A 27,252-nucleotide genomic window follows, 5' to 3' on the forward strand; every position below is an offset into this window, starting at 1 on the left:
AATAAATATGTGAAAAGTGTGGTGTACATTTGTATTCAGCCCCCCTGAGTCAATACTTTGTAGAACCGCCTTTCACTGCAATTACAGCTGCAAGTCTTTTTGGGAATGTCTCTACCAGCATTGTACATCTAGAGAGTGATATTTTTGCCCATTCTTCTTTGCAAAATATCTCAAGATCTGTCAGATTGGATGGAGAGTGTCTGTGAACAGCAATTTTCAAGTTTTGCCACAGATTCTCAATTGTATTTGGATCTGGACTTTGACTGGGCCATTCTAACACATGAATATGCTTTTAACTAAACTCATTCCATTGTACCTCTGACGGTATGTTTAGGGTTGTTGTCCTGCTGGAAGGTGAACGTCTGCCCCAGTCTCAAGTCTTTTGCAGACTCTTATGCCGTGTATACACAAGCAGACTTTAGACGGACAGAACTCCGAAGGACTTTTTGACGGACTTTCGACGCAACGGACTTGCCTACACACGATCACACCAAAGTCCGATCGTTTTGAACGTGATGACTTACGACTGGACTAAAATAAGGAAGTTCATAGCCAGTAGCCAATAGCTGCCCTAGCATCGGTTGTAGTCCATCAGACTAGCATACAGACGAACTGATTTTTCGACTGGACTTCCGTCGGAAAGATTTGAAACATGTTCCAAATCTAGAGTCCGTCTGATTTTCGACAGAAAAGGTCCGCTGCAGGTCCCATGAAGCCCACACACGGTCGGATTGTCCGACGATTTGTTCCGTCGGACCAGTCCGGTCAAAGTCCGGTCTTTTCTTCAGCAGTCCCTGCTGAAGAAAAGCATCCCCACAACATGATGCTGCCACCACCATGTTTCATGGTGGGGATGGTGTGTTCAGGGTGACGTGCAGTGTTAGCTTTCCGCCACACATAGAGTTTTGCTTTTAGGCCAAAAAGTTAAATTTTGGTCTCATCTGACCAGAGCACCTTCTTCCACATGTTTGCTGTGTCCCTCACATGGCGTCTCGCAAACTGCAAACAGGTCTATTTATGGCTTTCTTTCAACAATGGCTGTCTTCTTGCCACTCTTCCATAAAGACCAGATTTGTGGAGTGCACAACTAATAGTTGTCCTGTGGACAGATTCTCCCACCTGAGCTGTGGATCTCTGCAGCTCCTCCAGAGTTACCATGGACCTCTTGGCTGCTTCTCTGATGAATGCTCTCCTTGGCAGACCCTGTCAGTTTAGGTGGACGGCCATGTCTTGGTAGGTTTGCAGTTGTGCCATACTCTTTCCATTTTCGGATGATGGATTGATCAGTGTTCCGTGAGATGTTCAAAGCTTGGGATATTTTTTTTTTTATAACTTAACCCTGCTTTAAACTTCTCCACAACTTTATCCCTGACCTGTCTGGTGTGTTCCTTGGCTGTCATGATGGTGTTTGTTCACTAAGGTTCTCTAACAAACCTCTGAAGGCTTCACAGAACAGCTGCATTTGTACTGAGATTACATTTTACACAGGTGGACTCAACTTATTAGGTGACTTCTGAAGGCAATTGGTTCCACTAGATTTTAGTTAGGGTTATCAGAGTAAAGGGGGCTGAATACAAATGCACGCCACACTTTTCAGATATTTATTTGTAAAAAATGTGTGTTAAGTGCTTGGGCGTAAATTTTACTTTTTTACACCTGTTTTTTTTTTTTCCCCACTAAACTGTATTTTTTATCACATAGGGGACCAAAAGTCCTCAATGTGATAATATTTAGCTGGGACAGGTTCTCTTATTGAGACATCATTTTTTAGACCCCTAAAGTCTCACACTTCATTAGCTTCTTTCCCAGCCACAGGGGCCAGGGAAAGCAGCAGCCAAACCTAGAAGTGATGTACTATACCTTGTTTCTGTAGGTAGGGGAGATCAGCAAACAGACATTCGCTGGTCTTCTCCGCACTACCTGGAGGCACCTCCCATGCCTGTCTTGGGTCCACAGATGGGAGTATGGAACCTGGAAGACATAGTGGGGGCACACACCGGGTGGGGGGACACAAATGTACAAGGGGTGTGTGGAAGAGATCGGGTGGCTGTACAGCTTACACTCTTACATCTGACAGCTTGTCATATTTACATACCCCTGAAGAAGCCGGGAGTGTGTGTCAAACCCCAGCTGCCACCGACCTATGCATACGTTGGTGGCAGCAAAAGGATTAAATGTGCAACTTTCTTTAGAAGAATAGCCAGTGATCCTGCCTTTTTTAATGCCTTTGTTTGGACACTTTCTAGTATAGGGCGACCACTGTCTCCCAACTTTGCTCCTGTGTTGTCACCATATCTGTAGCAACTGTAGCGGAGACTGTAAGCAGTTGTCCACCGTTGTCACTATCAGTAAATGGGTCCAGGCCGAGGAGGTGCAGTCGACACCGGAGTAATGCCCAGTACACGCCATGAGAAAATTGTTCAAAAAATTCCGCTTTCTGAGTGATCGTCCAATAATCTGATTGTTAGTACACAGCTTTAGAGAGCTGATCACGACAGTTCATGCAAAATTATCCAAAGGGGCAAGCACAAAATTTTTTATCATACGATAACAAAACGAGTGATTTTCGTTTTAATTAGCACAGTATTCGTAAAAAAAAGACAGTTTTTCATAACTCTAGCAACCTATTCCCTTTCGATATGAGACTAGCATGCAGAAAAAAAAAAAGCACTGAGATGCTTTAAAGAATAAAAAAACAAAACCAAAGTGAAAATAGTATTTTTGAAAATAAATGGCACTTAACACACAGTGCTTTAGCAAATATAATGTTGTCTTGTTAGGGTTTGCGTCTGCTTTTAAAGGGGTTGTAAAGTCAGAAGGTTTTTTTTTTATCTTAATGCATTCTATGCATTAAGATAAAAAGCCTTGTGTGTGCATTAGCCCCCTCTAATACTTACTTGAGCCCCATCTCTATCCAGCGATGTCTACGAGTCCCTCTGCCGTCCAGGACTCTCCCGCCTGACTGGCTGAGACACAGCGGTGCCATTGGCTCCCGCTGCTGTCAATCAAATTTAGTCAGCCAATGAAGAGAGAAAGGGGGCAGGGTCAGGTAATGGCTCCGTGTCTGAATGGACACATGGAGCTGTGACTTGGCTCAGGTGCCCCCATAACAAACTGATTGCTGTGGGGGCACTCACCAGGAGGGAGGAGCCAGGAGAGTGCAAGAGGGACCCAAGAAGAGGAGGATCCAGGCTGCACAGAGCAGGTAAGTATAACATGTTTGCTATTTTTATTTAAAAAAAACAAAAAACAAGACTTTACAATCCCTTTTAAAGGAGAAGTACAGCCAAAGCTCGTTTGGCTGTACTTCTCCTGTGGGTCACAGGAGTGCAGTTCATTTTGCACTCCTGTGACCCGTTTTCAGCAGAGAGTGGTCTGAAGTCCGCTCTTTGCTGACGCCACGGATGTCAGTCCAGTCACCGTGACATCCTAACAATAAAGTCTGAATCCACCAGGTGCCTGGACTGACACCCGGCTCAGCCTCTCAATGAGCGAGGAGGGGGAAGAGCAGAGAGCTGTGACTGACAGTCTGCAGCTCTCAGCTCATGGAGCTGTGAGAACCGAGTGATCAGCAGTGTCTGATCACTCGGTTCTCAGTGCAGAGGCACCGGGGGGCAGATGCAGCATCGGAGCGATGCTGCATCCACCTGGGTAAGTATTAATCTACAAAAAAACGAATCATTTACTTCTCTTCTTAAGTTCTTGTTTTCTCCAAAATTCAGATTGCATTGGTCTTCTTTCTGCAGGATGCATTTGTCCAGATTGCAAGGAATGAAGGAGTGCGATCCCTCTGGAGTGGACTTCCTCCAACACTGTAAGTCCTGCATCATTCATATTGCTTGTGTTCTTTGTTGCTTCACTGCTGCCAAAAAACGGAACTGTAATATACCGTAGCTACCAGTTGGGTGACGTGGTTAAGTAAAGCATTATAATGGATAATATAACATTGTTATTCATAAAGATTTATTGGTATTCTCTATGTGGTATAAAGTTGGCTGACTCCATCAATATAATACAAAATACAAACGTTTTTTTCAAAGGAACCTTTAAGGATAGAATTCTAGAAACTGCTACTGATGACGTGTTTTTGAAGGTGCCAGTTCCAGGGTTGTCAGTCACCCTTCTCCTCCTTCCTTCTGGGCCTATAGCGTTATTGACATAGAACAAGCACATCTGTATCGGGTGTCAGACACCTAATATGCATATAATGTCCCGGGACAGTCACTCACCGCATAGTAAAGAACTGTACACACGATCCGAAAATCGTACGAAAAATGCCGCATTCGAATCGATCGTACGATAATCGGAATGTTAGTACGGAGCTTTCGAGAGCCGATCAGGACAGTTCAACTGATATTATTCTATCGGACATGCAAGGAAATTTTTTTCGTACGATGCCAGATCGCACAATTTTCGTTTAATCAGTACACCTATTGTTCGGAAATGCAATACAAATGCATTACAACACATGACATCACTTCCGAATTTTTATGCAGTCGTACGGAAATTTTCGTGACTTTAGTAAACTCGTCAGATTCGATGTGAGATTAGCATGCAAAAAAAAAGCGGTCAATCATTCGTCCGATAATCGGACCGTGTGTACCGGGCATAAAGGAAGGATAAAGATGATGGGCTCAATGCTTGCAGGATGAAGATGAACCTTCAAAAAATATAACGGTTATCATGGCACCACCTACATTCCTTTAACAGTTTCCTTTTAAACATGTATGGAAATTGTTATTTATATTTTTGATGTAACTATATTTAACCACTTGAGCTCCGGAAGGTTTTACCCCCTTGATGACCAGACCATTTTTTGCTATTTACTTATTTATTTTAACTGGTAATTGCGCGGTCATGTAACTTTGTACCTAAACAAAATTTTTGTAATTTTGTTCACATAAATAGAGCTTTTTTTTTTGGTGGTATTTGATCGCCGAACATTTTTAAACAAAAAACAATTTTTTACTTTCTGCTATGAAACATATCGAAAGAAAAAAAAATACAATTTCTTTATACGTTTTGGCCAAAATTTATTCTGCTACATGTTTTTTTGATTTTAATCTAAAGTGACTGATTTTGATCTAAAGTGTTTGATTTGGTTTGCGTGAAAAGTTGTTATAGCATCTACAAACTGATACAAATACAGTATATACTGGAATTATTTTTTTTTTTTCATTTTTTTTATACTACTAACGGTGACAATTAGCGACTTATAATGAGACTGCAATAGTGCAGCGGTCAATCTGACACTAACTGATGCTGGGGGGGAAGTGACTAACTGCCACTGACATCACCTTTGACACTAATACAGTGATCAGTGCTAATGCTATACACTGTCACTGTACTAATGACACTGGCTGGGAAGGGGATAACGACTAGGGCGATCAAGGGGTTAAAAGTGTGCCTAACTATGTGTAATGTGTGTAAAAAGTGCTGATTTTTACTACAGGTCTCTGTTTCTCATCCCTACAGAGGGTACGTCGCTTTGCCTTCAGCCGCCGCTTGTCCGCTGTACATTGCGGGCTGGCAGCAAGTGGTTAAAGTGTAATGTTAAGCCAAATATATTTTTTGCTAAGAATAGACCAATGAATGGCTGTCTTTTTTTAGAGACTTGCAAATATAGATATTGTCTACCTCACCTGCTGGTGAAGTCTGGTATTGCAGCACGCTGTAAAATACAATAGTTCTTTGTATGTATATGATCCATAACATTTTTAAAGACAGTCTTCTTCTGTCACAAGTCTCTCAAACATTGGAGACACCAAAGCATGCTGCTCTGTAAAGAGATGCCATGGTTGAGATTTACAAAAACTGGAGCTCTGCATATCACTCAGAATCTGGTGCAGCTGTGCATGGTAGCCAGTCAGCACCATGGGAGCCTTTCCGGCTGGCAGAACACAATGATATAGCCGCTGGCAGTAATCGCATGTATAAAATCCAACAGGTTGTACCATTCAAGTTGGCCAAAGGATTGACTAGTGTGCAAGCCTGCTCATACATGGATCAAATCTCGGCTGGACCTTGCTGAACTGGCTGAATTTCGAGCCATGTATGGCTGGCTTTAGCTACTTAACCACTTGCCTACTGGGCACTTTTACCCTCTTCCTGCACAGGCCAGTTTTTAGCTTTTAGCTGTCGCACTTTGAATGATAATGGCACGGTCATGCAACGTTGCACCCAAACTAGATTTTTGTCATTTTTTGAGATGGAGAGAGCTTTCTTGCGGTGGTATTTAATCACCACTGGGTTTTTTATTATTTGCTAAACAAATGAAAAAAGACCGAAAATTTTGAAAAAAAATAAATTTTTTTGTTATAAAATTTTGTAAACAAGTAATTTTTTACTCCTTCACTGATGTGCTCTGATGAGGCTACACTGACGGGCACCAATGACGCGGCATGATTATGCAGCACTGATGAGGTGACACTGATGAGTGGCACTTATATGCAGCACTAATGGGCACTGATATGCAGCACTGATAGGTGGTACTGATGGGCTGCCTTTATGGGCACTGATAGGCAGGATGATTATGCAGCACTGATGAGTGGTACTTATATGCAGCACTGATGAGCAGCACTAATAGGTGGTACTGATGGGCAGCCTTTATGGGCACTGATGTGCACTGATGAGGAGACACTGACAGGCATCACAGATGAGCACTAAAAGGCATCATTAGTGGGCACTGATTAGCATAATTGATGGGCATCACAGGTGGGCACTGGTGGGCATCACTGATGGGGCTGCACTGATTATCAGTGCAGATCTTCTTTGTCAGGAAAGTAATTTATGTGCTCTCATCCAGTGGCGGCTGGTGAAGTTTTAAGATGGGGGGGGGGGGGGTTGCCAGACCTTTTTTGACCCCTCACACTTCTCATAAGCCCCCACCCCTTATAGAATCCACCCACTCCGTCCCCTATAGTACATCATATACCAGGCTGTACATTATACACTGGGCTCTGCACATCATATACCAGGCTGTACATTATACACTGGGCTCTGCACATCATATACCAGGCTGTACATTATACACAGGGCTCTGCACATCATATACCAGGCTGTACATTATACACAGGGCTCTGCACATCATATACCAGGCTGTACATTATACACTGGGCTCTGCACATCATATACCAGGCTGTACATTATACACTGGGCTCTGTACATCATATACCAGGCTTTACATTATACACAGGGCTCTGCACATCATATACCAGGCTGTACATTATACACTGGGCTCTGTACATCATATACCAGGCTGTACATTATACACTGGGCTCTGCACATCATATACCAGGCTGTACATTATAAACAGGGCTCTGCACATCATATACCAGGCTCTACATTACTAGGCTCTACATCAATGGGGCAGTGCCGCCAAATTGCCTGGAAAGCAGCGGCGCTTTGCAGGTGGTTTTAGCCCTTTTTCGGGCGCTAGCAAGGGTTAAAACCGTCCGCTGGCGGCCGAATGGCACCGCTAAAATGACGGTAAAGCGGCGCTAAAAATAGCACCGCTATACCACTGCGTACCCCTTTAGACGTATGCAGTACGTCTCAAAGAAGAACTATCAAAATGTTTTCATGTCTTGTATGCCTTTTTGATATCTGATGATATCTGATGATATCTACTATGCTGCGTGGCGTGCTCTCTCTGTCGACGTCACTTCCGGTTTCCCTCTGGTCCAGGAAACCCGGAAGTAACCTCTAAACTTAAACAAAGCTCCCGCCTGTAGTAATACTACGGGCGGAAGCTGCTTGGTGCTTTGGATTGCGCCACAAAGAAGGTAAAATCCTGCAAATAAAGCGCCATGTCTGCAGTCTGGTGATTGCATTGACGTGGCGCTTCCCATAGTGCACTTTGTCTGGCGCCCAAACATAGTGCACTTAGTTAAAGGACATATTTTTCTATTTTTTTTTTCTTAAAGGGCCTTTTTAAAAAAAAAAAACATTTTTTTTTTGGTTACCTGGGGGGGAGGGCGGCGCCCGGGCGCCCCCCTATGGACTGGCCGCCACTGCTCTCCTCTATCTATGCGCTGTCAGTGCAACTAGAGGAATATTGATAACCAGCACTTCCTAGTTACAGTGTGATCAGCTGTGATTGATAACAGCTAATGTGCTCTTTACCTAGATCAGAGATCCGGTGTGTTGGAGCGACACACCGCACCACCGATCGCCGTGCGCCACCGGGTGGCACGCACTAGCAGCGAGCCCTGAAGGACATCATATGAGCCTGATCAGGATAACTGATCCACTACCCGGCCGTCATTTTGCTATTGGTCGGGCGGCATCTGGTTAAAGCTGGAAATGGGGAATATGTTTTTCTATAAGCTGTAGATGCAGTAAAGCTGGGTGTGGTCAGTTTGAAACCTGTCTCTGCCATGTGTCACTGCCGGACCATAAACCACGCTGAGGCTGTTTTCCCCAAACTTTGTCCTTTCATGAACTGTTTTGATCTAAAAAGAAAATGTTTGATTCAGTGGTTGGGTTCCGTAGATGACCTTTATAGCACAACATGTGCAGTTGACTAGGTTATATAAGAATCATTAAACAAACAGATTTCAAAGGTGAAACTCAAAGCTGTTTTGTCCTTTGGACACATTCTGTTTTTCGCATTCCTCAAACATTTCACTCTGTTGCCTTGCAGTGTGACATTAGTGTGATAACCATATTGAGGGTGATGTTGCCTATATTGTTTATGTAAGATATTTAGTTTACAGCATAACTGCAGTCTACCAGCTGAATACAATGTTGAAATACATATTCTTTGGACACTTTTTTAGGTATTACAACAAGGAGTTAAATCTCTCGCTGACAAACCATTCGAGTAGTCCATGTAGTCCATGTAGTCCTATCCTAAATGTGTTTGGCCAGTCTTGCGGTTCACTCATCTCTTCTACAGTACACAGGAGGCAATACAATAATGGGGTTATATTAATAAAGGGTTAACTGTTCTTTTACATAAAATTCAATGATCCTTCCTGCCTAGACCCTCTGAACAAAATAACAGACCCACTCCTTCTCCAGATTCATACTAACCTACTTTGCTCCATCAGATAAATCGATAGTGCAGTTCTTCTTGAGTTATTGGGTTCCCAGATGAAGATGGCGTTTATGGAGAAGGCATTATATATACTCACCAGCCACTTTATTAGGTACACCTGTTCAATTGCTCGGTAACACAAATTGCTACTCAGCCAATCACATGGTAGCAACTCAATGCATTTAAGCATCTAGACGTGGTCAAGACGACTTGCTGAAGTTCAAGCGGAGCATCGGAATTGGGAAGAAAAGGGAATTAAGTGACTTTGAACGTGGTTGTTAGCGCCAGACGGGCTGGTCTGAGTATTTCAAGAACTGCTGATCTACTGGGATTTTCACACACAACCATCTCTCTGGTTTACAGAGAATGATCCCAAAAAGAGAAAATATCCAGTGAGTGGCAGTTGTGTGGATAAAAATGCCTTGTTGATGTCAGAGTAGAATGGGCAGACTGGTTCGAGATGATAGAAAGGCAACAGTAACTCAAATAACCACTCACTACAACCAAGGTATGCAGAATACCATCTCTGAATGCACAACACATTGAACTTTGGAGCAGATGGGCTACAGCATCAGAAGACCACGCCGGGTGCCACTCCTGTCAGCTAAGAAACGGAGGCTACTAATCGCACAGGCTCACCAAAATTGGAAAAACGTTGCCTAGTCTGATGAGTCTTGATTCCAGTTGCAACATTCAGATGGTGGGGTCAGAATTTGGCATAAACATAAAAATATGGCTCCATCCTGCCTTTTATTAAAGGTTCAGGCTGGTGGTGGTGTAATGGTGTGGGGGATATTTTCTTTTTGGGCCCCTTAGTAACAAGTGAGCATTGTTTATGGTTCAATAAGTTTTTATTGTTTTAAACAAATAGTCAAACATAAAAGAAAAGGGAAAAACATTGCCAGTTGCCTGACATCAGGTCTCCTGGTCTACAAATATGGTTTATATAGGTTACAAATACAGTGCAATCAAAAGCATATGTCAAAGTCATTAGACATCAAACTAAATGTTAGGCTTGTAGCTCTATGTCTGATTGATATGGAAGTGTTTTTCTTCCATATCTCTGGGCGCCCCTTTGGGAACCTGCTGCACCCAAAAGACAGGGAAACTGAGCATATAAACAAGAACCAACTTTTTCAGAAGTATTTTAATGACCGAATTCCAGATCTCCTAAAAAATGGAGAGTGGAAAAAAAATACACGTTGAGGGGAGATAGAGAAAAAAAAAAGAGGAGTTAAATATATTGCACCCAAGTTTGGTCCAAGGAGACTGGGGGAGAGGAGAAGGAAATAACAGAATAGAAAAGAAAGGAAATGAGTATAGGAAAGGTTGTAGGAGGGTAGAAAGAGGGGGGAGGGGGGAGATAACTGGGATCATTCAGTGAGCTAAGTCTAGACAAATTTGATAACCTCCATTTTTAACATTATTGTCCTTAGAGGCTGATAAGCTGTGATATTTTTGCCGTGTGGATCGGCTTCTGCTGTTGCCATGACGGCGGCGCTTGCTTTTGATTGACATCCTAGCCATGCCCCACTATGTCCGGCTTCGGCCATTGCAATATACTAGATAAGTTTTATAACTAAAGTTAAACTATCTACGTTTTTCTTAAAGTTTAATTTAAAAAATTACTTACGTCAGTTGTACAGTTTGAATTTAAAATGTATTTGTGTGAACTGTGAAGTTAAGTCCTGGATTGTGGAAAACTAACTAGTGTCTGGTATATAGTGTATTGTATACCACATTTACCACTGACTAATGCAGAGTTGCAATGCAAGGAGATCAGCTAAAAGTAGTTGGATCTGTATGTGCGTTATAATTGATCGAAATTAGTCAGTTAATCGATTAAAAAAAAAAACGATTAATCGAACACGAAAATTTTAATCAGTAACAGCATATATATATTATAATATATTCTCTCTCACAGTACCACGCTTGAATTCACTGGGCTCTTGAGAGCTACCGATTCTTTCACAAATATTTGTAGAACCTGTTGCCATGGACGTGATTTGAACACCTGAATCCAATAATTTGGAGGGGTGTCACGATACTTTTGGCAATATTGTTTCTTATTCCCAACTTTGTGGGAACAGTTTGGGGATGGCCTCTTCCTGTTCCAACATGACTGTGCAGCAGTGCACAAAGCAAGGTCCATAAAGACATGGATGAGCGAGTTTGAGGTGGAGGAACTGGACTGGCCTGCACAGAGTCCTGACCTCAACCCGATAGAACACCTTTGGGATGAATTATGCCGCATACACAGGACCGGACTTTCCGGCAGAAAAGGTCAGACGGAATCATTTCATCAGATATTCCGATCGTGTGTGGGTTTCATTGGACTTTTTCTTTCGAAAATTCTGACGGACCTAGAAATAGAACATGTTTTAAATCTTTTTTTTTTTTTTTTTTTGTTTTTTGAATCAATTCCTATCGGGAAAACCGTTCGTCTTTATGCTATTCCAACGATGCAAGGGCAGCTATTGGCTACTGGCTATTTAACTTCCTTTTTCTAGTCCCGACGTACGTGTTGTACTTTACCGCGTTCTAAACAATCAGACTTTGGTGTGATCGTGTGTGCACAAGTCCGTTTCAGTGGAATAAACTCTGTTTTTCTGACGGAAAAAACAGTCGTGTGTACGCGGCATAGGAGTGGAGACTTCAGTGCCTGACCTCACAAATGCACTTCTGGAAGAATGGTCAAACATTCCCATAGACACACTCCTAAACCTTGTGGACGGCCTTCCCAGAAGAGTTGAAGTTGTTATAGCTACAAAGGGAGGGCCAACTGAATATTGAACCCTACGGATTAAGACTGGGATGACATTAAAGTTCATGTGCGTGTAAAGGCAGGTGTCCCAATACTTCTGGTAATATAGTGTAGATTTTACCACCACTGCTGGCTCAGTGTCATTTTGCCGTTTTTATTAAAGAATTTTTAAGCACTACTTACCTCTAATGCCCCGTACACAGGAGCGGAAGTTCCACCAGCAAAAGTCCGATGAGAGCTTTTGGTCCGAAAATTGCGACCGTGTGTATGCTCCATCGGACTTTTGCTGGCGGAATTCCCAATACTTTTTACGATCAAACCATGCGGACTGAATGCAAAAAATCAAAACCTCAGGATCTTGCAAGGAGCTTGCTGTACTAATTATACGATGTTAGTACAGCGATATCCCTATTCCCAGCATGCCCATTTGACAGAATCCAGGTAGGCTGCTGTACACTCTGGACAAATGTCAGCCGGTTTCTGTTGAACCAGCCGTTACCGGCCAATATTCGGCGCATGTGCACTTGACTTTCCTGAAGTCCAGGAGGATCGATGAATTTTGAGATCGCTCACCCGCACCCTTGCAGTTTGAGGACTACAAGCTGTCTGCCGGGTTGGAAAACAGTTTATTCATTCACAGAACTCGTGGATGTTGTATGATTTTTTTTTTTTTTTTTTCAGTAACTATATTTATTTAGATGTTTATATTATGCTTTTGTTGGTTCATTTGCACCCTGTTTCTAGTGGTTTTTTTTTTTTTTTTAATTTTTTTTATTCTATGAATAATATTAATTTTCTTTGACTCATAAAATCTGGATTTAGGGTTTTGGCCCTGCAGTTTTCTCAGAGATCTTTGGAATAGACACTCATTAGTTCCTTTGCTAGCTGTCCAGTTATCCATTAGTGCAGACTATAGGATTTTGACTTTTTATGAATGGGGAATTCACGTTGATGCTGACCTTTTATTAATGGGCTCCCATGGTCATTTTTTTTTTTTTTAATTTTATTTATTGCTTTTAACACATCTAGTATACATAAGAACCAACCGGCCATACACAAAAATAAACTTTTTACATTACTTCAGCGTTGACTCTCTCCACCTCCTTCTGGACCTTCACTCAGTGAAAATAACACAGTAATAACAAGGCCACCTGTTTTTAGTTACAGTCAATGGTACATTACGATATGTCTGACAATTTACCTACTACATGTGCATGCTATTAGGTGCCACTCAATCCTCTGCCGTAGTTTCACTGTTTATCCAACTGCCCCAAACTTTATCAAATTTCTGCGGTATGCCCCTACTAATGTATGTAGCCATATATAAAGGTGCAGCTCTGTTAACCACACCCTTCCACGCTGATGCAGAGGGAGGATTGGGCTTTTTCCAAGATAACACTATCATTTTCCTAGCATAATCTATTAGGATCATCAGCAGAGTACGACTTACTCTCCTTGGGGCTAGATTGTCCACCCACCAGTCCCAAAAGGCACACCTCTATCGTGGGCTGTATAGGAATGGCGGTTACTTCTGTTATGCATTCTGTGACCCCCTTCCAAAATGTTTGGATGTTCGAGCAATTCCAAAAGATATGCATGAAATCGGCAGCAAGGGAACTGCACCACCAGCAACCAGACGACTGAGTAGAGAACATCTTAGCCAATCTAGCTGGAGTAAGATCTATACGGTGCAAGAATTTAAATTGAATGAGTTGGTCCCTAGAAGAGACTAATCTAGTAAAATGTAATGTCCCATATATCATCCCAGTCGTCCTGGTCTCCCATGGTCATTTTTAATGTTGTCTTAATGTCTGTGTCTTTATCACAGAGTAATGGCCATACCGGCTACGGCCATATACTTCACCTGTTACGACCAACTGCGAGACTTACTGATCCATCGCATGAATAATGCTGAAACCGCGTGCCTCATCGCTGGAGCCACTGCCAGATGTAAGGATTGTGGCCTATTGTTAACAATGATCAACCTCATATATAGAAGAGAATATTTTAAAGTAGATGTAAACCGTAACTGAATAACCTGTATGCTTTATGTATTTAAAGCGGAGTTCCACCCTGAAAAAAAAATTACCAAAAATCCTAAAAAAAAAAATAAAAAAAAAAACATTTGAAAAAAAAAAAAAAAAATTTTTACTTACCTAAACCCTTGTTGCTAGGCAGTCTTCCTAATCTGCCTCTTCCTATTCCGCGGCATGTTCTTCTCCTCGGTGAGCAGCCCTGTTGTCTTCTGGGAACTGTGTGTGTTCCCAGAACACCACGGGGCCATTCACAGAGCGGAGCGCCGCGGCACTCACGCGTGAGCAGTAGGAAACTGGCAGTGAAGCCGCAAGGCTCCACTGCCTGTTTCCCTTACCTAGGATGGCGGTGCCTGGACCTGAGAGCCGAGGGGCGGGGCGGGTCGGCCTCGGGCGGCCGACATCGCGGGCACCCAGGACAGGTAAGTACTTATTTAAAGTCAGCAGCTACAGTGTTTGTAGCTGCTGACTTTTACATTTTTTTTTTTTCAGGCTGAAATCCCGCTTTAAACAGTTGCAATGGTTTTCTATTAATACAATACTTTCATCTTTGTCATACATTGTTGCACTTCTAATCTTCTGCAGCCTCTTTGCAGCCACTGTGTACATGTCGTTTTTAGTCAACTAAAATCTCCAGTACATTTTAGTTGACTAAAACTCATTTTAGTTGTCTAAAATCTAATGGGTGTAATTAAATTGTATTTCATTAGTTAACATTTCTCTACAATTTCCAAACTTATATACTGGTGGAGTGAAAAATCTCATATGTTATTATTTATGGTATTGAGGTATGAACATGCACTACAGACCAGTGTTTAATTTTGAAGTCAAATTTCAATTTCATTTTGGTCTTATGCCGCGTACACACGATCGGTTTTCTCGTCGGAAAAAGATATGACGGCTTTTCCGACAGGATTCCGCTCAAGTTTGCCTTGCATACACACGGTCACGCAAAAGTTCGGTGAAATTACGACCGCCAAGAACGTGGTCACGTACAACACTACGAGGAGCCGAGAAAATGAAGTTCAATGCTTCCGAGCATGTGTCGAATTGTTTCCGAGTATGTGTAGGGATTTCGCATGTCGGAAATGCCACAGACGGTTGCATTTTCGGATAGGAACTTTTCCCAACCGGAAAATTGAGAGCATGCTCTCAATCTTTTGCTGGCTGGAATTCCGCCAGCAAAAGACCGATGGAGCATACACACGGTCGCATTGTCCGACAGAAACGTCTCATCGGTCTTTTGCGGGCTGAAATTCTGACCGTGTGTACGCAGCATTAGTCTTTTGACTAAAATGGCATTTTAGTTTCAGTCCCATTTTAGTCTTTTGACTAAAATTCCATTTTAGTTTTAGTCGTATTTTAGTCATCTCAGTTGTTTTAGTTTTAGTCGTATTTTAGTCGACTAAAATAGTATTCATTTAGTCAACTAAAATGTTTGTCGTTTTAGTCGACAAAATTAACACTGGTGTGTGACAACACAGGAGAACAATTGGAAGGCAGGGAAGACATCAAAAGAGCGTGTGTATGTATACAGTATGTGCATGCTTGGGTCTATGTACATATACCAGTGTGTATACTGTATACAAACACAAGCACATATATGTGTTCCAAGACAGTCCCCCAGGGTTCTGTGCTGGGACTAATCATATTTATCCTATTATTCATAAATGACCTGGAGGATGGGGTAAACAGTTCAATCTCTGTATTTGTGGACAACACTAAGCTAAGCAGGGCAATAACTTCTCTGCAGGATGTGGAAACCTTGCAAAAAGATCTGAACAAATTAATGGGGTGGGCAACTACATGGCAAATGAGGTTCAATGTAGAAAAATGTAAAATAATGCATTTGGGTGGAAAAAATATGAATGCAATCTATACACTGGGGGGGGGGGGACCTCTGGGGGAATCTAGAATGGAAAAGGACCTGGGGGTCCTAGTAGATGATAGGCTCAGCAATGACATGCAACGCCAAGTTGCTGCAAGCAAAGCAAACATTGGCATGCATTAAAAAGATGATCAACTCCAGAGATAAAACGATAATTCTCCCGCTCTACAAGACTCTGGTCCGGCTGCATCTGGAGTATGCTGTCCAGTTCTGGGCACCAGTCCTCAGGAAGGATGTGCTGGAACTGGAGAGAGTCCAGAGAACGGCAACAAAACTAATAAAGGGTCTGGAGGATCTTAGTTATGAGGAAAGGTTATGAGCACTGAACTTATTCTCTCTGGAGAAGAGACACTTAAGAGGGGATATGATTTCAATATACAAATGCCATACTGGTGACCCCACAATAGGGATAAAACTTTTTCGCGTAAGGGAATTTAATAAGACACGCAGCCATTCACTAAAATTAGAAGAAAAGAGGTTTAACCTTAAACTACTTAGAGGGGTCTTTACTGTAAGAGTGGCAAGGATGTGGAATTCCCTTCCACAGGTGATGGTCTCAGCGGGGAGCATTGATAGCTTCAAAAAACTATTAGATAAGCACCTGAACGACCGCAACATACAGGGATATACAATGTAATACTGACATAATCAGACACTCTTTTTTTCAACCTCTCCTAGTATGTAAATATTTTTCAAAAGCTGTTTCTGCACTCCAAAATAATGCAATCTTTTTGCATTCTTGCAGTCTTTTTTTGTAATTTTATTTTGTACCATTATGAATAAAGACTTGAGAAGATTACATTAAGTTGAAATGCAGAAGCATCTTATGGACTATCTATTCCGGACAGGGTGGAACCTGTCTTTTTCTTCACTCAGTATAAAAGCTGATTAGTGCATCTCACAAGGTGGACTAGACACTCTAATGCCGCGTACACCCGATCGGACAACAAAATCCATGTTTTTTTTCCGACGGATGTTGGCTCAAACTTGTCTTGCATACACACGGTCACACAAATGTTGTCGGAAATTCCGAACGTCAAGAACGCGGTGACGTACAACGAGCCAAGAAAAATTAAGTTCAATAGCCAGTGCAGCTCTTCTGCTTGATTCCGAGCATGCCTGGAATTTTGTGCGTCAGAATTGTGTACACACGATCGAAATTTCCGACAACGGATTTTGTTGTCGGACAATTTGAGATCCAGATCTCAAATTTTGTTTGTCGGAAATTCCGACGGAAAATGTCCGATGGAGCCTACACACGGTCGGAATTTCCGATAATGAGCTCCCATCGAACATTTGCTGCCGGAAATTCTGACCGTGTGTACGTGGCATTAGGCCCCTTTCATGCGGGCTGTCCGATCAGGTCCGCCTCTCAGTTTTTCACGCGACACTCCAGTCTCTTCTATGGAGCGGCAGATGTCAGCGGACACATATCCGCTGACGCCTGCTGCAATAAAATTTGATCCTGTCTGCCAAAAACAGACGGATAGTGGCCCTATTCCCCATATGTCCGGGGGATCGCATGGAAACGGACAGACGCTCTGTTTCCATACGATTTGCCCCATACAGGAGAGCGGGGCGGTGTCCGTGCCCACTGCATAGCGGAGCGGACACAGAACTGTCCGCTTAGTGGAGGCAACCGTGTGAAAGGGGCCTTAATGTTTTAGATGTGGAACTCTCAGGTTGTGTGAAAACATGATAGAAGTCATAATTCTCCTAGAACTGTCTGAGAACTGTATGTACAGTTGGTGCTCGTGTTGCTGATGAAAGCCATGTTTTATTTTGCAGTGGGCTCAGCGACTTTAATAAGTCCTTTGGAACTGATCAGGACCAAGATGCAATTCCGACCTCTGTCCTACAAGGAGCTGACGCAGTGCATCCAGATGTCTGTGGCCAATGAGGGCTGGCTGTCTCTCTGGAAAGGATGGGGCCCCACTGTGCTGAGAGATGTCCCATTCTCTGGTGGGTTCCTTATTGATAACACCCTATGCTACCTGAGGAAGAATAAACATATATTTGTTACATTTTGACACTGCCATCATAGTAAGGTAGTACTAATGCTTGGAGGGGTAGAAACAGTAATGGGGGCTCTCTAGTGACGCATTTCCTCTTACACAGCCACCTAGCTGCTGCCAGTCTGTTCCCCAACATTTATAATTGTTGTGTTTGGCATTGTCGCTCATCCTTTTCCCTGCACCTACCATCCTCTAAATGAGCTGTATGATTTGCCTCTAAATTCTGGCCTTAAATCTGAACTTCTAGTATATTTATATGGCAGATTAACAGAATGAAAATGTGTTTTGTTTTTTTTTTGTTTTTAACTGAGCCCTATGTTTTTTGGGGTGGACGGCAGAGTAGTGTCTATTCTGCCTTCATTCTGAGAGTTTATTCATATACACCTCTATGGCCATGATGCTCTCAGTATTACTGCTCCTTGTATTTGTAATATTTTACCACCATTCACTACTGATCACATGACCTGATAACTGCTATAGGAAGGCGATGGTCACTTGATACCAGTCTCTGACCACATTGCTATGTATTGGTATAGCTGATGCAAGGGTCTGATAATATCCCTATGTACTGGTAGATCTAATACAAGGCTCCCACCATATCCCTATTTACTGGTAGATCTGATCGTACCCCTATGTACTGATGAATTTTATACAAGGCTCTGATAAAATTCCTGTGTATTTGTATATCTGATACCAGACTATGTTTCCATGTACCGGTATATCTGATACAAAGCTTTTACCATATCCTTATGAACTGGTATATCCTATACAAGGCTCTGGTTATAACCCTAGTGCTGATATATCTGATACAAGGATCTGATCATATCCCTATATACTGCTATATCTGATACAAGGATCTGATTACATTCCTATATACTGCTATATCTGATGCAAGGCCAGGGGCAGATCCGGGGGGGGGGGGGGGGCGGCGCGGCGCAACAGGGCAATTGCTCCCCCCGAGAAAATATTACAGACTCCGAGGCTGAGCACGCCCCGGGTAGCCAGAGCCTCGGTCGGTATATTTCGCAGCCATTCTAAGCATGAATTACTCTTCAGAAACCTGGGGACTGCACTTTCTGCCCCCTGTACCCCCCCAGCAGTTTTTCAGCCTCTCTCCTGCAAACTGCTGCTTGAGTGGGCGGGATGGGGATGACCCCTGTACATTGCCCTGTTGCCCTCTGTCTTCCACCCAACTTACCCCTTATCCTCTGTCCTTTTACCCCCTGTTCTCTGCCCTGCTGACCCCCTGTTTTCTGCCCTACTGTTCCCTGTACACTGCCCTACATCCTACTGACCTCTGTACACTGCCCTACATCCTATTGACATATGTACACTACCCTACCTACTACTGACCTCTGTACATTGCCCTACATCCTACTGACATATGTACACTACCCTACTTACCACTGACCACTGTACACTGTATTATACATTAAATTCAGTTCCGTAAGCAACACCTTATTTTCTGGCAGTGCCCCTCCCGAGACTAGACTCTGGATCCGCCCCTGTGCAAAGCTCTGCTCATATCCCTATATACTGCTATATCTGATACAAGGCTCTGATCTTATTCCTATATACTGCTGTATCTGATATATAGGAATGTGATAAGATCCTTGTATCAGATACAGCAGTATATAGGGATAAGATGAGAACCTTGTTTCAGATATAGCAGTATATAGGGATATGATCAGAACCTTGTATCAGATATAGCAGTATATAGGGATATGATCAGATCCATGTATCCAATATAGCAGTATATAGGGATATGCTCAGAGCCTTGTATCAGATATAGCAGTATATAGGGATCTGATCATATGCCTATATACTGCTATATCTGATACAAGGTTCTGAGCATATCCCTATATACTGTTATATCTGATACAAGGCTCTGATCTTATCCCTATATACTGCTGTATCTGATACAAGGATCTAATCGCATTCCTATATACTGCTATATCTGATACAAGGATCTGATCACATTCCTATATACTGGTATATCTGATACAAAGCTCTGAGCATATTCCTATATACTGGTATATCTGATACACAGCTGTGACTGTACCTCTGTGTACTAGTATACCTGATACAAGAATCTTGCCATATCCCTCTGTACTGTCTGTAGCTATATACTATATAAATGATACAAGGCTATAACCATATCCATGTTTGCTGTTTCCAGCAATGTACTGGTACAACTATGAGCTTGGCAAGAAGTGGCTGTGTCAGAGATACAACAAGCTGGAGCCAACGTTTACTATAAGTTTTACAGCCGGCGCCATGTCTGGTTCGGTAAGTTTCACAGTTCTGAAAGATTGCAGCAAAGTAATAATATTCATACCCCTGTATTTGTCCTCCCCTCCATAAGAACATATGTGGCTGAAAACTTCTAACTGTCTCAGAAGGATCATCAAATCTCTACTTCAATTCACCCGTCTGTATGGGGCGCTCATACTGGTTGATGGAAGAGTTATCTAAGTCTGTCCCGTGTATTTCAGATTGCTGCTGTCGTAACTTTACCATTTGATGTTGTGAAAACAAGAAGACAGGTAGAACTTGGGGAACTGGAGTCATTAAAAAGTAAGTCTGTCTTCTGCTTTTCTGAAAGTAGAGTCTGCAACATAATATACTGATGTAAGTCGAATTTCTCACATCGAAAAGGTATGAAAAAAAGTGACCTGTGCATGTGTTTTTTTTTTTTTTTTGTGTGTTATAAGCTTATTTATTTTTTACGTTGAAAAAAAGTCTTTATTGGGACAAATACATATACAGCATAGTAGAACATATTAAAGAAAACCATACATGACATGCTTCCGATTAGACCAATACATCAGGATAAAGAAGTATTGGGCTGATGAAATGGAAAAAAATATCAAAGGGATGGGACAAAAAAAAACCCCATATCATTTCTATTGAGCATGTGTAGAACAGCAAAACACATTGCAAATGTTTCCATATATTACACAACCTTGTAGAGCCACCTGTCACTCACACTTCCAAAGAAACTGACCGGAATTCTATATTCTAGGCAAACTAGCCATCATACACAGGTGCTGGGCTGTGCCAGTCAGCGGTCCCAGATTTTATTGTATTTGCAGGGGCAAGCCCTATGTAGGTTATTAGCTTTTTGTATGGAAGAGTAGTATTCGCATCCTTCAAACTCGACTGGAAAATAGGAGCAAGTGCCCGCATCTAGTTTTGTGTAATCACTTTCCTCACACTCAAGAGCGTCTCATGTAAAAATGTAGTTAGAAATTTATCAGTTTCCATGTCCTGGAGGAGGCCAAGCAGGCATTGTTTAGGATCCAGTGATAGCAGAGAAGCCATGTGATCATGGAGAAATCATACTATCTGGACCCCAAATTTTGTATTACTGGGCATGCTCATATCAAGTGATAGAGCAGAGTGGGCACAGTGGGCTTCGAGAGGGGCAGTACCTAGAAATGCAGACTGGGGTCAGATGCACCCTGTGCAAGATGTACATCTGTTAACCAATCAGATTTTAGGAGAAATCAGTTTATAGTTGTATAGTACTCCTCTATTGCACCCAAATCCACTTCCCATCTGGTCTGGTATGCCAGTTTGGTGGTGGAGGGCTTGAGTAAAATGTTGTATAGAGAAGATGTCAATTTGGTGGGGTCTCCACCCAGGATCACTTCCAAAAGAGGTACTGGGGAGTACGTTGGGTACAAATCTGGGAACTGAGCCCGCAAGGCATAGCGGAGCTGGAGATAGGGAACAAGCATATGATTATGGAGTAAAAATGTATCTTTTAAGGCCTGGAAGGTCCTAGGGCCAATGGCGGATAAAATCTGGTGTAAATATAGGATCCCCTTAGAGGTCCTACAGATTCAGCAAAGAAAGAATATCTGGTAAGCGATTGTTATGCCACAGTGGTGAATGGAATTGAAATGTAGGGGTGCCCAGCCTAAGAAAAGCCAGTTCCAAGATGTGCTGATGGTGGAAGAGCATGCTATCCCTTCATTGCACCCATGCCCTACAAAAGGAACCTACCCATGATAGATTGCAGGGATGTGTGGGCTGGGTGATTGGATTGCCTGCAAACCAGTGTTTGGTACCTTTGTGAGATCTGATTTATCCAAGTGATTGAGATAGTTGGGCTGCTAGGTAATAGGTATTGAGGTCTGGTAAGGCTGCTTACCCCAGGGTCACTGGGCTTTTCAAAGTCAGCCATGGTAGTTTGTGCCTTCTGCTGCCCCACACAAAGGTGTTCAGGATGGAATCCATGGTCTTAAAGATTTTTAGTGGTACATACGTGGGAGCATGCCACAGGTTGTAGAGTATTTTGGGTAGTAGTATCATTTTAATTAGATTTATTCTACCTATCAATTTGGTGGTGTCTGCACCCAGGATCACCTCCTAAAGAGGTACTGTGGGAAGGGTTGGGTACGAAGCAGGGAACTGAGACGAGCTTGTTTTAGCATTTCATCCGCCTGCCATCCGATCTGACAAGATCCGCTCAAAACTGACGGATGGGGTTACCTTCACCATCCATCCAGAGGATGGGATCGGATGAAAACGGACAGGCTGTTCGTTTTCATGTGAACCCCCCAAAGAGAATAGGGGGGCTCTGACAGGTCCGTCCCTGCACACTGAGCAGAGACGGACCTGTCACCCGCCTGCCCAGTGGGGATCAACAGAGTGATCCCCTGCTGACCTGGCGGAGTCCTTCCAGCGGATCCGCCCCATGTGAAAGGGGCCTTAGCCCTGGTGCAAATAGTGGGCTGGCTCTTGGGAGGAGTTATGCAAATATCAAAATGCCTTGAAGGGTGAATGTCCGTCTGGAGGAGTGGACATTGCTATGTAGTCTATATTTGCATGCAGGTAACACACACACACACACACCTCTGTGATGTTGAGCCTCCATGATTGAAAGAACATCCAATGAATGAAAGGGGCAGGCCAGGAACGGTAGGGCTGGGGAGGTAAGAACTAGATGTTGCTTGTTATTCTTCAGCCAGGAAATGAGATGGGCTTATAGTACTTGCTGCAGCTTCTAATGCACATTGTGAGAAGCTCGGAGTGTACAGGGAAATCAGAGTAAAACTATTTCGGTACAGGAAAAGGCCCTTTGCAAGACTGAAGGTGAGGCTGGAGTACAGCTTTAAAATAAAGTAGATCTGAAGCAAGTTTTTTCTTTTTTTTTTTTTTTTTGGGTAGGGTTTAAATTAGTAATTTACTAATAAACAATATAACAGACAATATTGGGTGCATCAATAGTGCAATATATTAAATGTGAACCTGTTAATTTTTACATATATTAAAGTGCTCCAGTGCATAAGCAATAAATATTCTGTGTTTGCAATAAAGTGAATTTAGTGCAACAAATCAAATGTCCTCAAATGATTATGAAGCGAAACACATACAATTCTTCTTAGTGGATCCAATCACCACATAATAAAGTGCACATGCTTTCTTATTTGTGCTTCACCCAAAGCGCTCACCAGACAGTAGTGGCCACAGAGTGACCCTCAGGCATGAAAAAACTATATATCTTCAAAGCTAACTTTTCCTGGGAGAAGAACTTCAATCACCAGTCAGCAGGAATTGTGTATAGCTTCTATAGCTGAGCCTCGGTGCATAAATGCATCAGCTAAATCTGTAAAAAGTGGCTCCCCATGAAAGCCACAAAGCTTGGATAGTGTAAAAACGTCTATATTCCAAAAAAACTAAGCTTCCAAACAAATGTGCAGGTACAGGACGAAAACCAGACTGGGCTACAGCTGAAGAGGAAAAGCAGAGCCCGAGCAGTACCTTGTGTTCTGTGTGTGCTTGAGTAGCGTCTCGGCATGCGGCCCAGCTGATCCAGGAACGGAGGACTCGTGAGTATGTCTCGAGCCTCCCTTTCTATATATTTCATGCTGTGCGCGCGTCTTCAGGAAATCTGGTGAGCGCTTTGATATACCACTTCGGGTGAATTGTCTGGTATACACTTAATGACTGTATTTCCTTCTATGGCTGATATTTCTAAGAGCCCTTGCACACTGGGGCGGGGGGCGGCGTCGGCGGTAAAACGCCGCTATTATTAGCGGCGTTTTACCGTCAGTATGCGGCCGCTAGCGGGGCGGTTTTACCCCCCGCTAGCGGCCAAGAAAGGGTTAAATACCACCGCAAAGCGCCTCTGCAGAGGCGCTTTGCCGGCGGTATAGCCGCGCCGTCCCATTGATTTCAATGGGCAGGATCGGTAAGGGAGCGGTATACACACCGCTCCTTCACCGCTCCGAAGATGCTGCTAGCAGGACTTTTTTTACCGTCCTGCCAGCGCATCGCTCCAGTGTGCAAGCCCTCGGGGCTTTCACACTGGAATGAAAGCAGCGGCACTTTCGGGGCGGTTTGCAGGCGCTATTATTAGCGCAATAGCGCCTGCAAACCGCCCCAGTGTGCAAGGGCTCTTATAGATCACTAAAATGTTTTTTTTTTTTTTTTTTTTTTTTTTTTTATACTATGTACGATTTTTACCCTTACTTTTTTCTTTAGATTCCCCAAAAAGATCCTCGTCAACCTGGAAGATCATGTATAGGATTATATCTGAGAATGGATTCCAGGGTCTGTTTGCTGGTGAGTTTGAGTATTGTAAATGGAACCTCTGCCTCACCACTCCTGTTCTTTTATATGGCTTATTACTGAAAGAGTTGCAGTTTATTTAATATTTTTCTGTATAAATCAGCACACTGGTCTGGTTTATCATACAGTGGGGAAAATAATTATTTGATCCCCTGCAGATTTTGTAATCCTTGCCCACTTACAGTACAAAGAAATGAAGGGTCTATCATTTTTATCAAGAGTTGTATTTTAAATGAATATCAACCAAAATCCAGAAAAAAAAACCGCATAAAACAAATGTTATAAATTTGATTTGCAGTTCAGTGAGTAAAATAATTATTTGATCCCCAAGTAAAACATGACTTAGTACTTGGTCGAGAAACTCTTATTGGCAAGTACAGAGGTAGGACGTTTCTTGTAGTTGGTGACCAGGTTTGCACACATCTCAGGAGGGATTTTGGTCCACTCTTCTTTACAGGTCTGGAGCTAGGCCATTCCAAGACCTTAATGTGTTTCCTCTTGCGCAACTCCTTTGGTTGCCTTGGCGGTATGTTTTGGGTCATTGTCATGCTGGAAGATCCATCTTCATTGTTCTGGCTGAGGGAAGAAGGTTCTAATCCAAGATTTTACAATACATGGCCTCTTCCATTGGCCCCTCAATGCGGCAAAGTCAGCCTTTATCTTTAGCAGAGAAACAGCCCCAAAGCATGTTTCCACCTTCGTGCTTGACCATAGGGATGGTGTTCTTAGGGTCATAGCCAGCATTTTTCTTCCTCCTAACACGGCGAGTCGAATTAATGCCAAAGAGCTCAATTTTGGTCCCATCTGACCACAAAACTTTCTCCCAATCCTTCTCTGAATCATTTAGATGTTCATTGGCATGACTGTACATGTGCCTTCTTGAGGAGGAGGACTTGCTGTGTTTGGAGGAAGAAGCTGCTAAGCGATTTAAACAACAATAACACAAGAGAAACACTAATATCAGAATATGATGAAAAAATGTACCAGCGGCAGAGTGTTGTACTGTGTTAGCCATTAACAAAAGTAAAAGTTTGGATTTAAAGGATAAGTTCACTTTAAAAAAAAAAATAAATGCACATATTTTTTTTGCAGGTAAAAAAATGTGCATTTATTATTATCATTATCATTAATAATAATAATAATAATAATAATATTGTGTGTTTGGTTTTTTTTAGCCTGCAAGGCACTGAACCAGCGATCAGCCATGCAGGCCTGGTGCCATGCAGGTCTTCTGAAGATCTGTCATTATATCTGTGTGCCTGTACATCCCGTACGAGCAAGAAGATACACTGACTGGAAGAATCAATTAACTACCACGTTGCTCCACAGCACCGTGGTAGTTCATTAGGAACTAGAAGCCGACATCCGCAAAGGATGTTGGTATTTGTAGTTCATTCATACACAGAGCTCTGTATGACTGTTGTGGCTGTATGGGCGGAGCCCCACATGGACTTGCTGATTTCAAAGCTTAATAGCTAGTACAGGGATCTTTTCCCCATAGTGCTGTCACAGGGAGGGGGGGCTCGGGCAGCGGCTGCAGCATTGGGAACATGTTTCATGTTCCACCCTAAAAACAGGTGGGGCATGTAACATGTTCCCAAAGGTGAATTTCTCTTTTAAGGTGATACCATTCATTGGGTAACTAAATCTATTGTAGTGCAAGCCATTTTTTTAGATACGGCACTGCGTTACTTTAACTGACAATTGCGCGGTCGGGCGACGATCTACACAAACAAAATTGATGTCCTTTTTTTCCCACAAACAGAGCTTTCTTTTGGTGGTATTTGATCACCTCTGCGGTTTTAATTTTTTACGCTTTAAACAAAAAAAGAGGGACAATTTTGAAAAAAACAATATTTTTAAAATTTTTGCTACATGCGACATTGCGGCGGGCAGATCGGACACTTTTTTTTAAATATTTTTTTTTTTTTTGAACCAGTGACATTTAAATAGCGATCAGTGCTATAAAAATGCACTGTTTACTGTATAAATGTCACTGGCAGTGAAGGGGTTAACACCAAAGGGTTAAATGTGTTCCCTGGGAGGTGTTTCTAACTGTATGGGGGCTGGGCTGACTAGAGGAGGAGGCGAGAGATCGCTGTTCCTGATCACTAGGAACAGACTATCACTCTCCGCTTTCCTGTCAGAATGAGGATCTTCCGTGTTTACACTGGCAGATCCCCGTTCTGCCTCTGTGTGGTGCGATCACGGGTGGCTGGTGGACATCGCGCCCACCGGCCACGTGCACAGGCTCTGGGGCCACATGCCTGCTAAATCTATTACACGAAGTGACGTACAATGATGGCAATTCACGTAATAGAGCCAACCTGCCGCAGTACAACTGCGGCGGCTGGTCTTTAAGTGGGTTAAGTGGAACTACAATGCAACTAAACACCACAAACCAAATGCACTGTATAATAAATTTTTCTGTTTCAATAATTTTTATTCGAGTTTAACAAGTAGCCAACATGCAATAATTGCGCCCACGCAGGGGCTAGCATTGACTTATCACACAGGTTAGCCAAAGAACAGTCAAAAGAGTTCATGTAAACATAGAGGAGAAAATGAGGACTAACACAGCAATAGAGGATAGGCCTGTTTCATGAGGCAGCCAGGGGTCCTGAGAGGGTTCCCCAAACCAGTGGGGCATCCCCTGGTCCCACCAATACCCATATAGTGGTGCCATATACAGGTCTGAGGAGATAGGCAAACTAGAACTCAGGAGAAAGTGAGGCTGAAAGGTGGCGCTAAAGAAAGAGGGAGTACGCACCCGTCAGGAAAGGAGCCAAGGAAGGCTAAGAAAAGCAGAATAGGAGAACCAGAGGGTTAGTGAGCGGTAAGGGTTCGGGAGCATTGGGACCTGTCCGTCATAGGCGACCTAAGCTGGCTGGGGGGAGAGTGGGAAAAGCATATGACAGCCATTGTTCCCA

General features: G+C 42.8%; 1 protein-coding gene across 5 annotated transcripts in view; it reads left to right on the plus strand.

Moving 5' to 3' along the window:
- SLC25A40 (solute carrier family 25 member 40) overlaps nucleotides 1–27,252 on the plus strand; it is a 74,940-nt gene that overhangs the window by 9,010 nt on the left and 38,678 nt on the right. For 3 of the 5 annotated variants that reach the window (XM_073629679.1, XM_073629677.1, XM_073629678.1), the window contains exons 5-10: nucleotides 3,747–3,814; nucleotides 13,633–13,754; nucleotides 17,514–17,687; nucleotides 19,920–20,029; nucleotides 20,236–20,317; nucleotides 24,236–24,316. In XM_073629679.1, coding sequence (XP_073485780.1) covers nucleotides 3,747–3,814; nucleotides 13,633–13,754; nucleotides 17,514–17,687; nucleotides 19,920–20,029; nucleotides 20,236–20,317; nucleotides 24,236–24,316 — 637 coding nt within the window. Of the gene's footprint in view, nucleotides 1–3,506; nucleotides 3,652–3,746; nucleotides 3,815–13,632; nucleotides 13,755–17,513; nucleotides 17,688–19,919; nucleotides 20,030–20,235; nucleotides 20,318–24,235; nucleotides 24,317–27,252 lie in introns of those variants that run through there. The other 2 variants (XM_073629681.1, XM_073629680.1) reach the window with 2 other exon arrangements.

This window comes from Aquarana catesbeiana, linkage group LG05 (assembly GCF_042186555.1).
Source record: "Aquarana catesbeiana isolate 2022-GZ linkage group LG05, ASM4218655v1, whole genome shotgun sequence".
Lineage (NCBI taxonomy): Eukaryota > Metazoa > Chordata > Amphibia > Anura > Ranidae > Aquarana > Aquarana catesbeiana.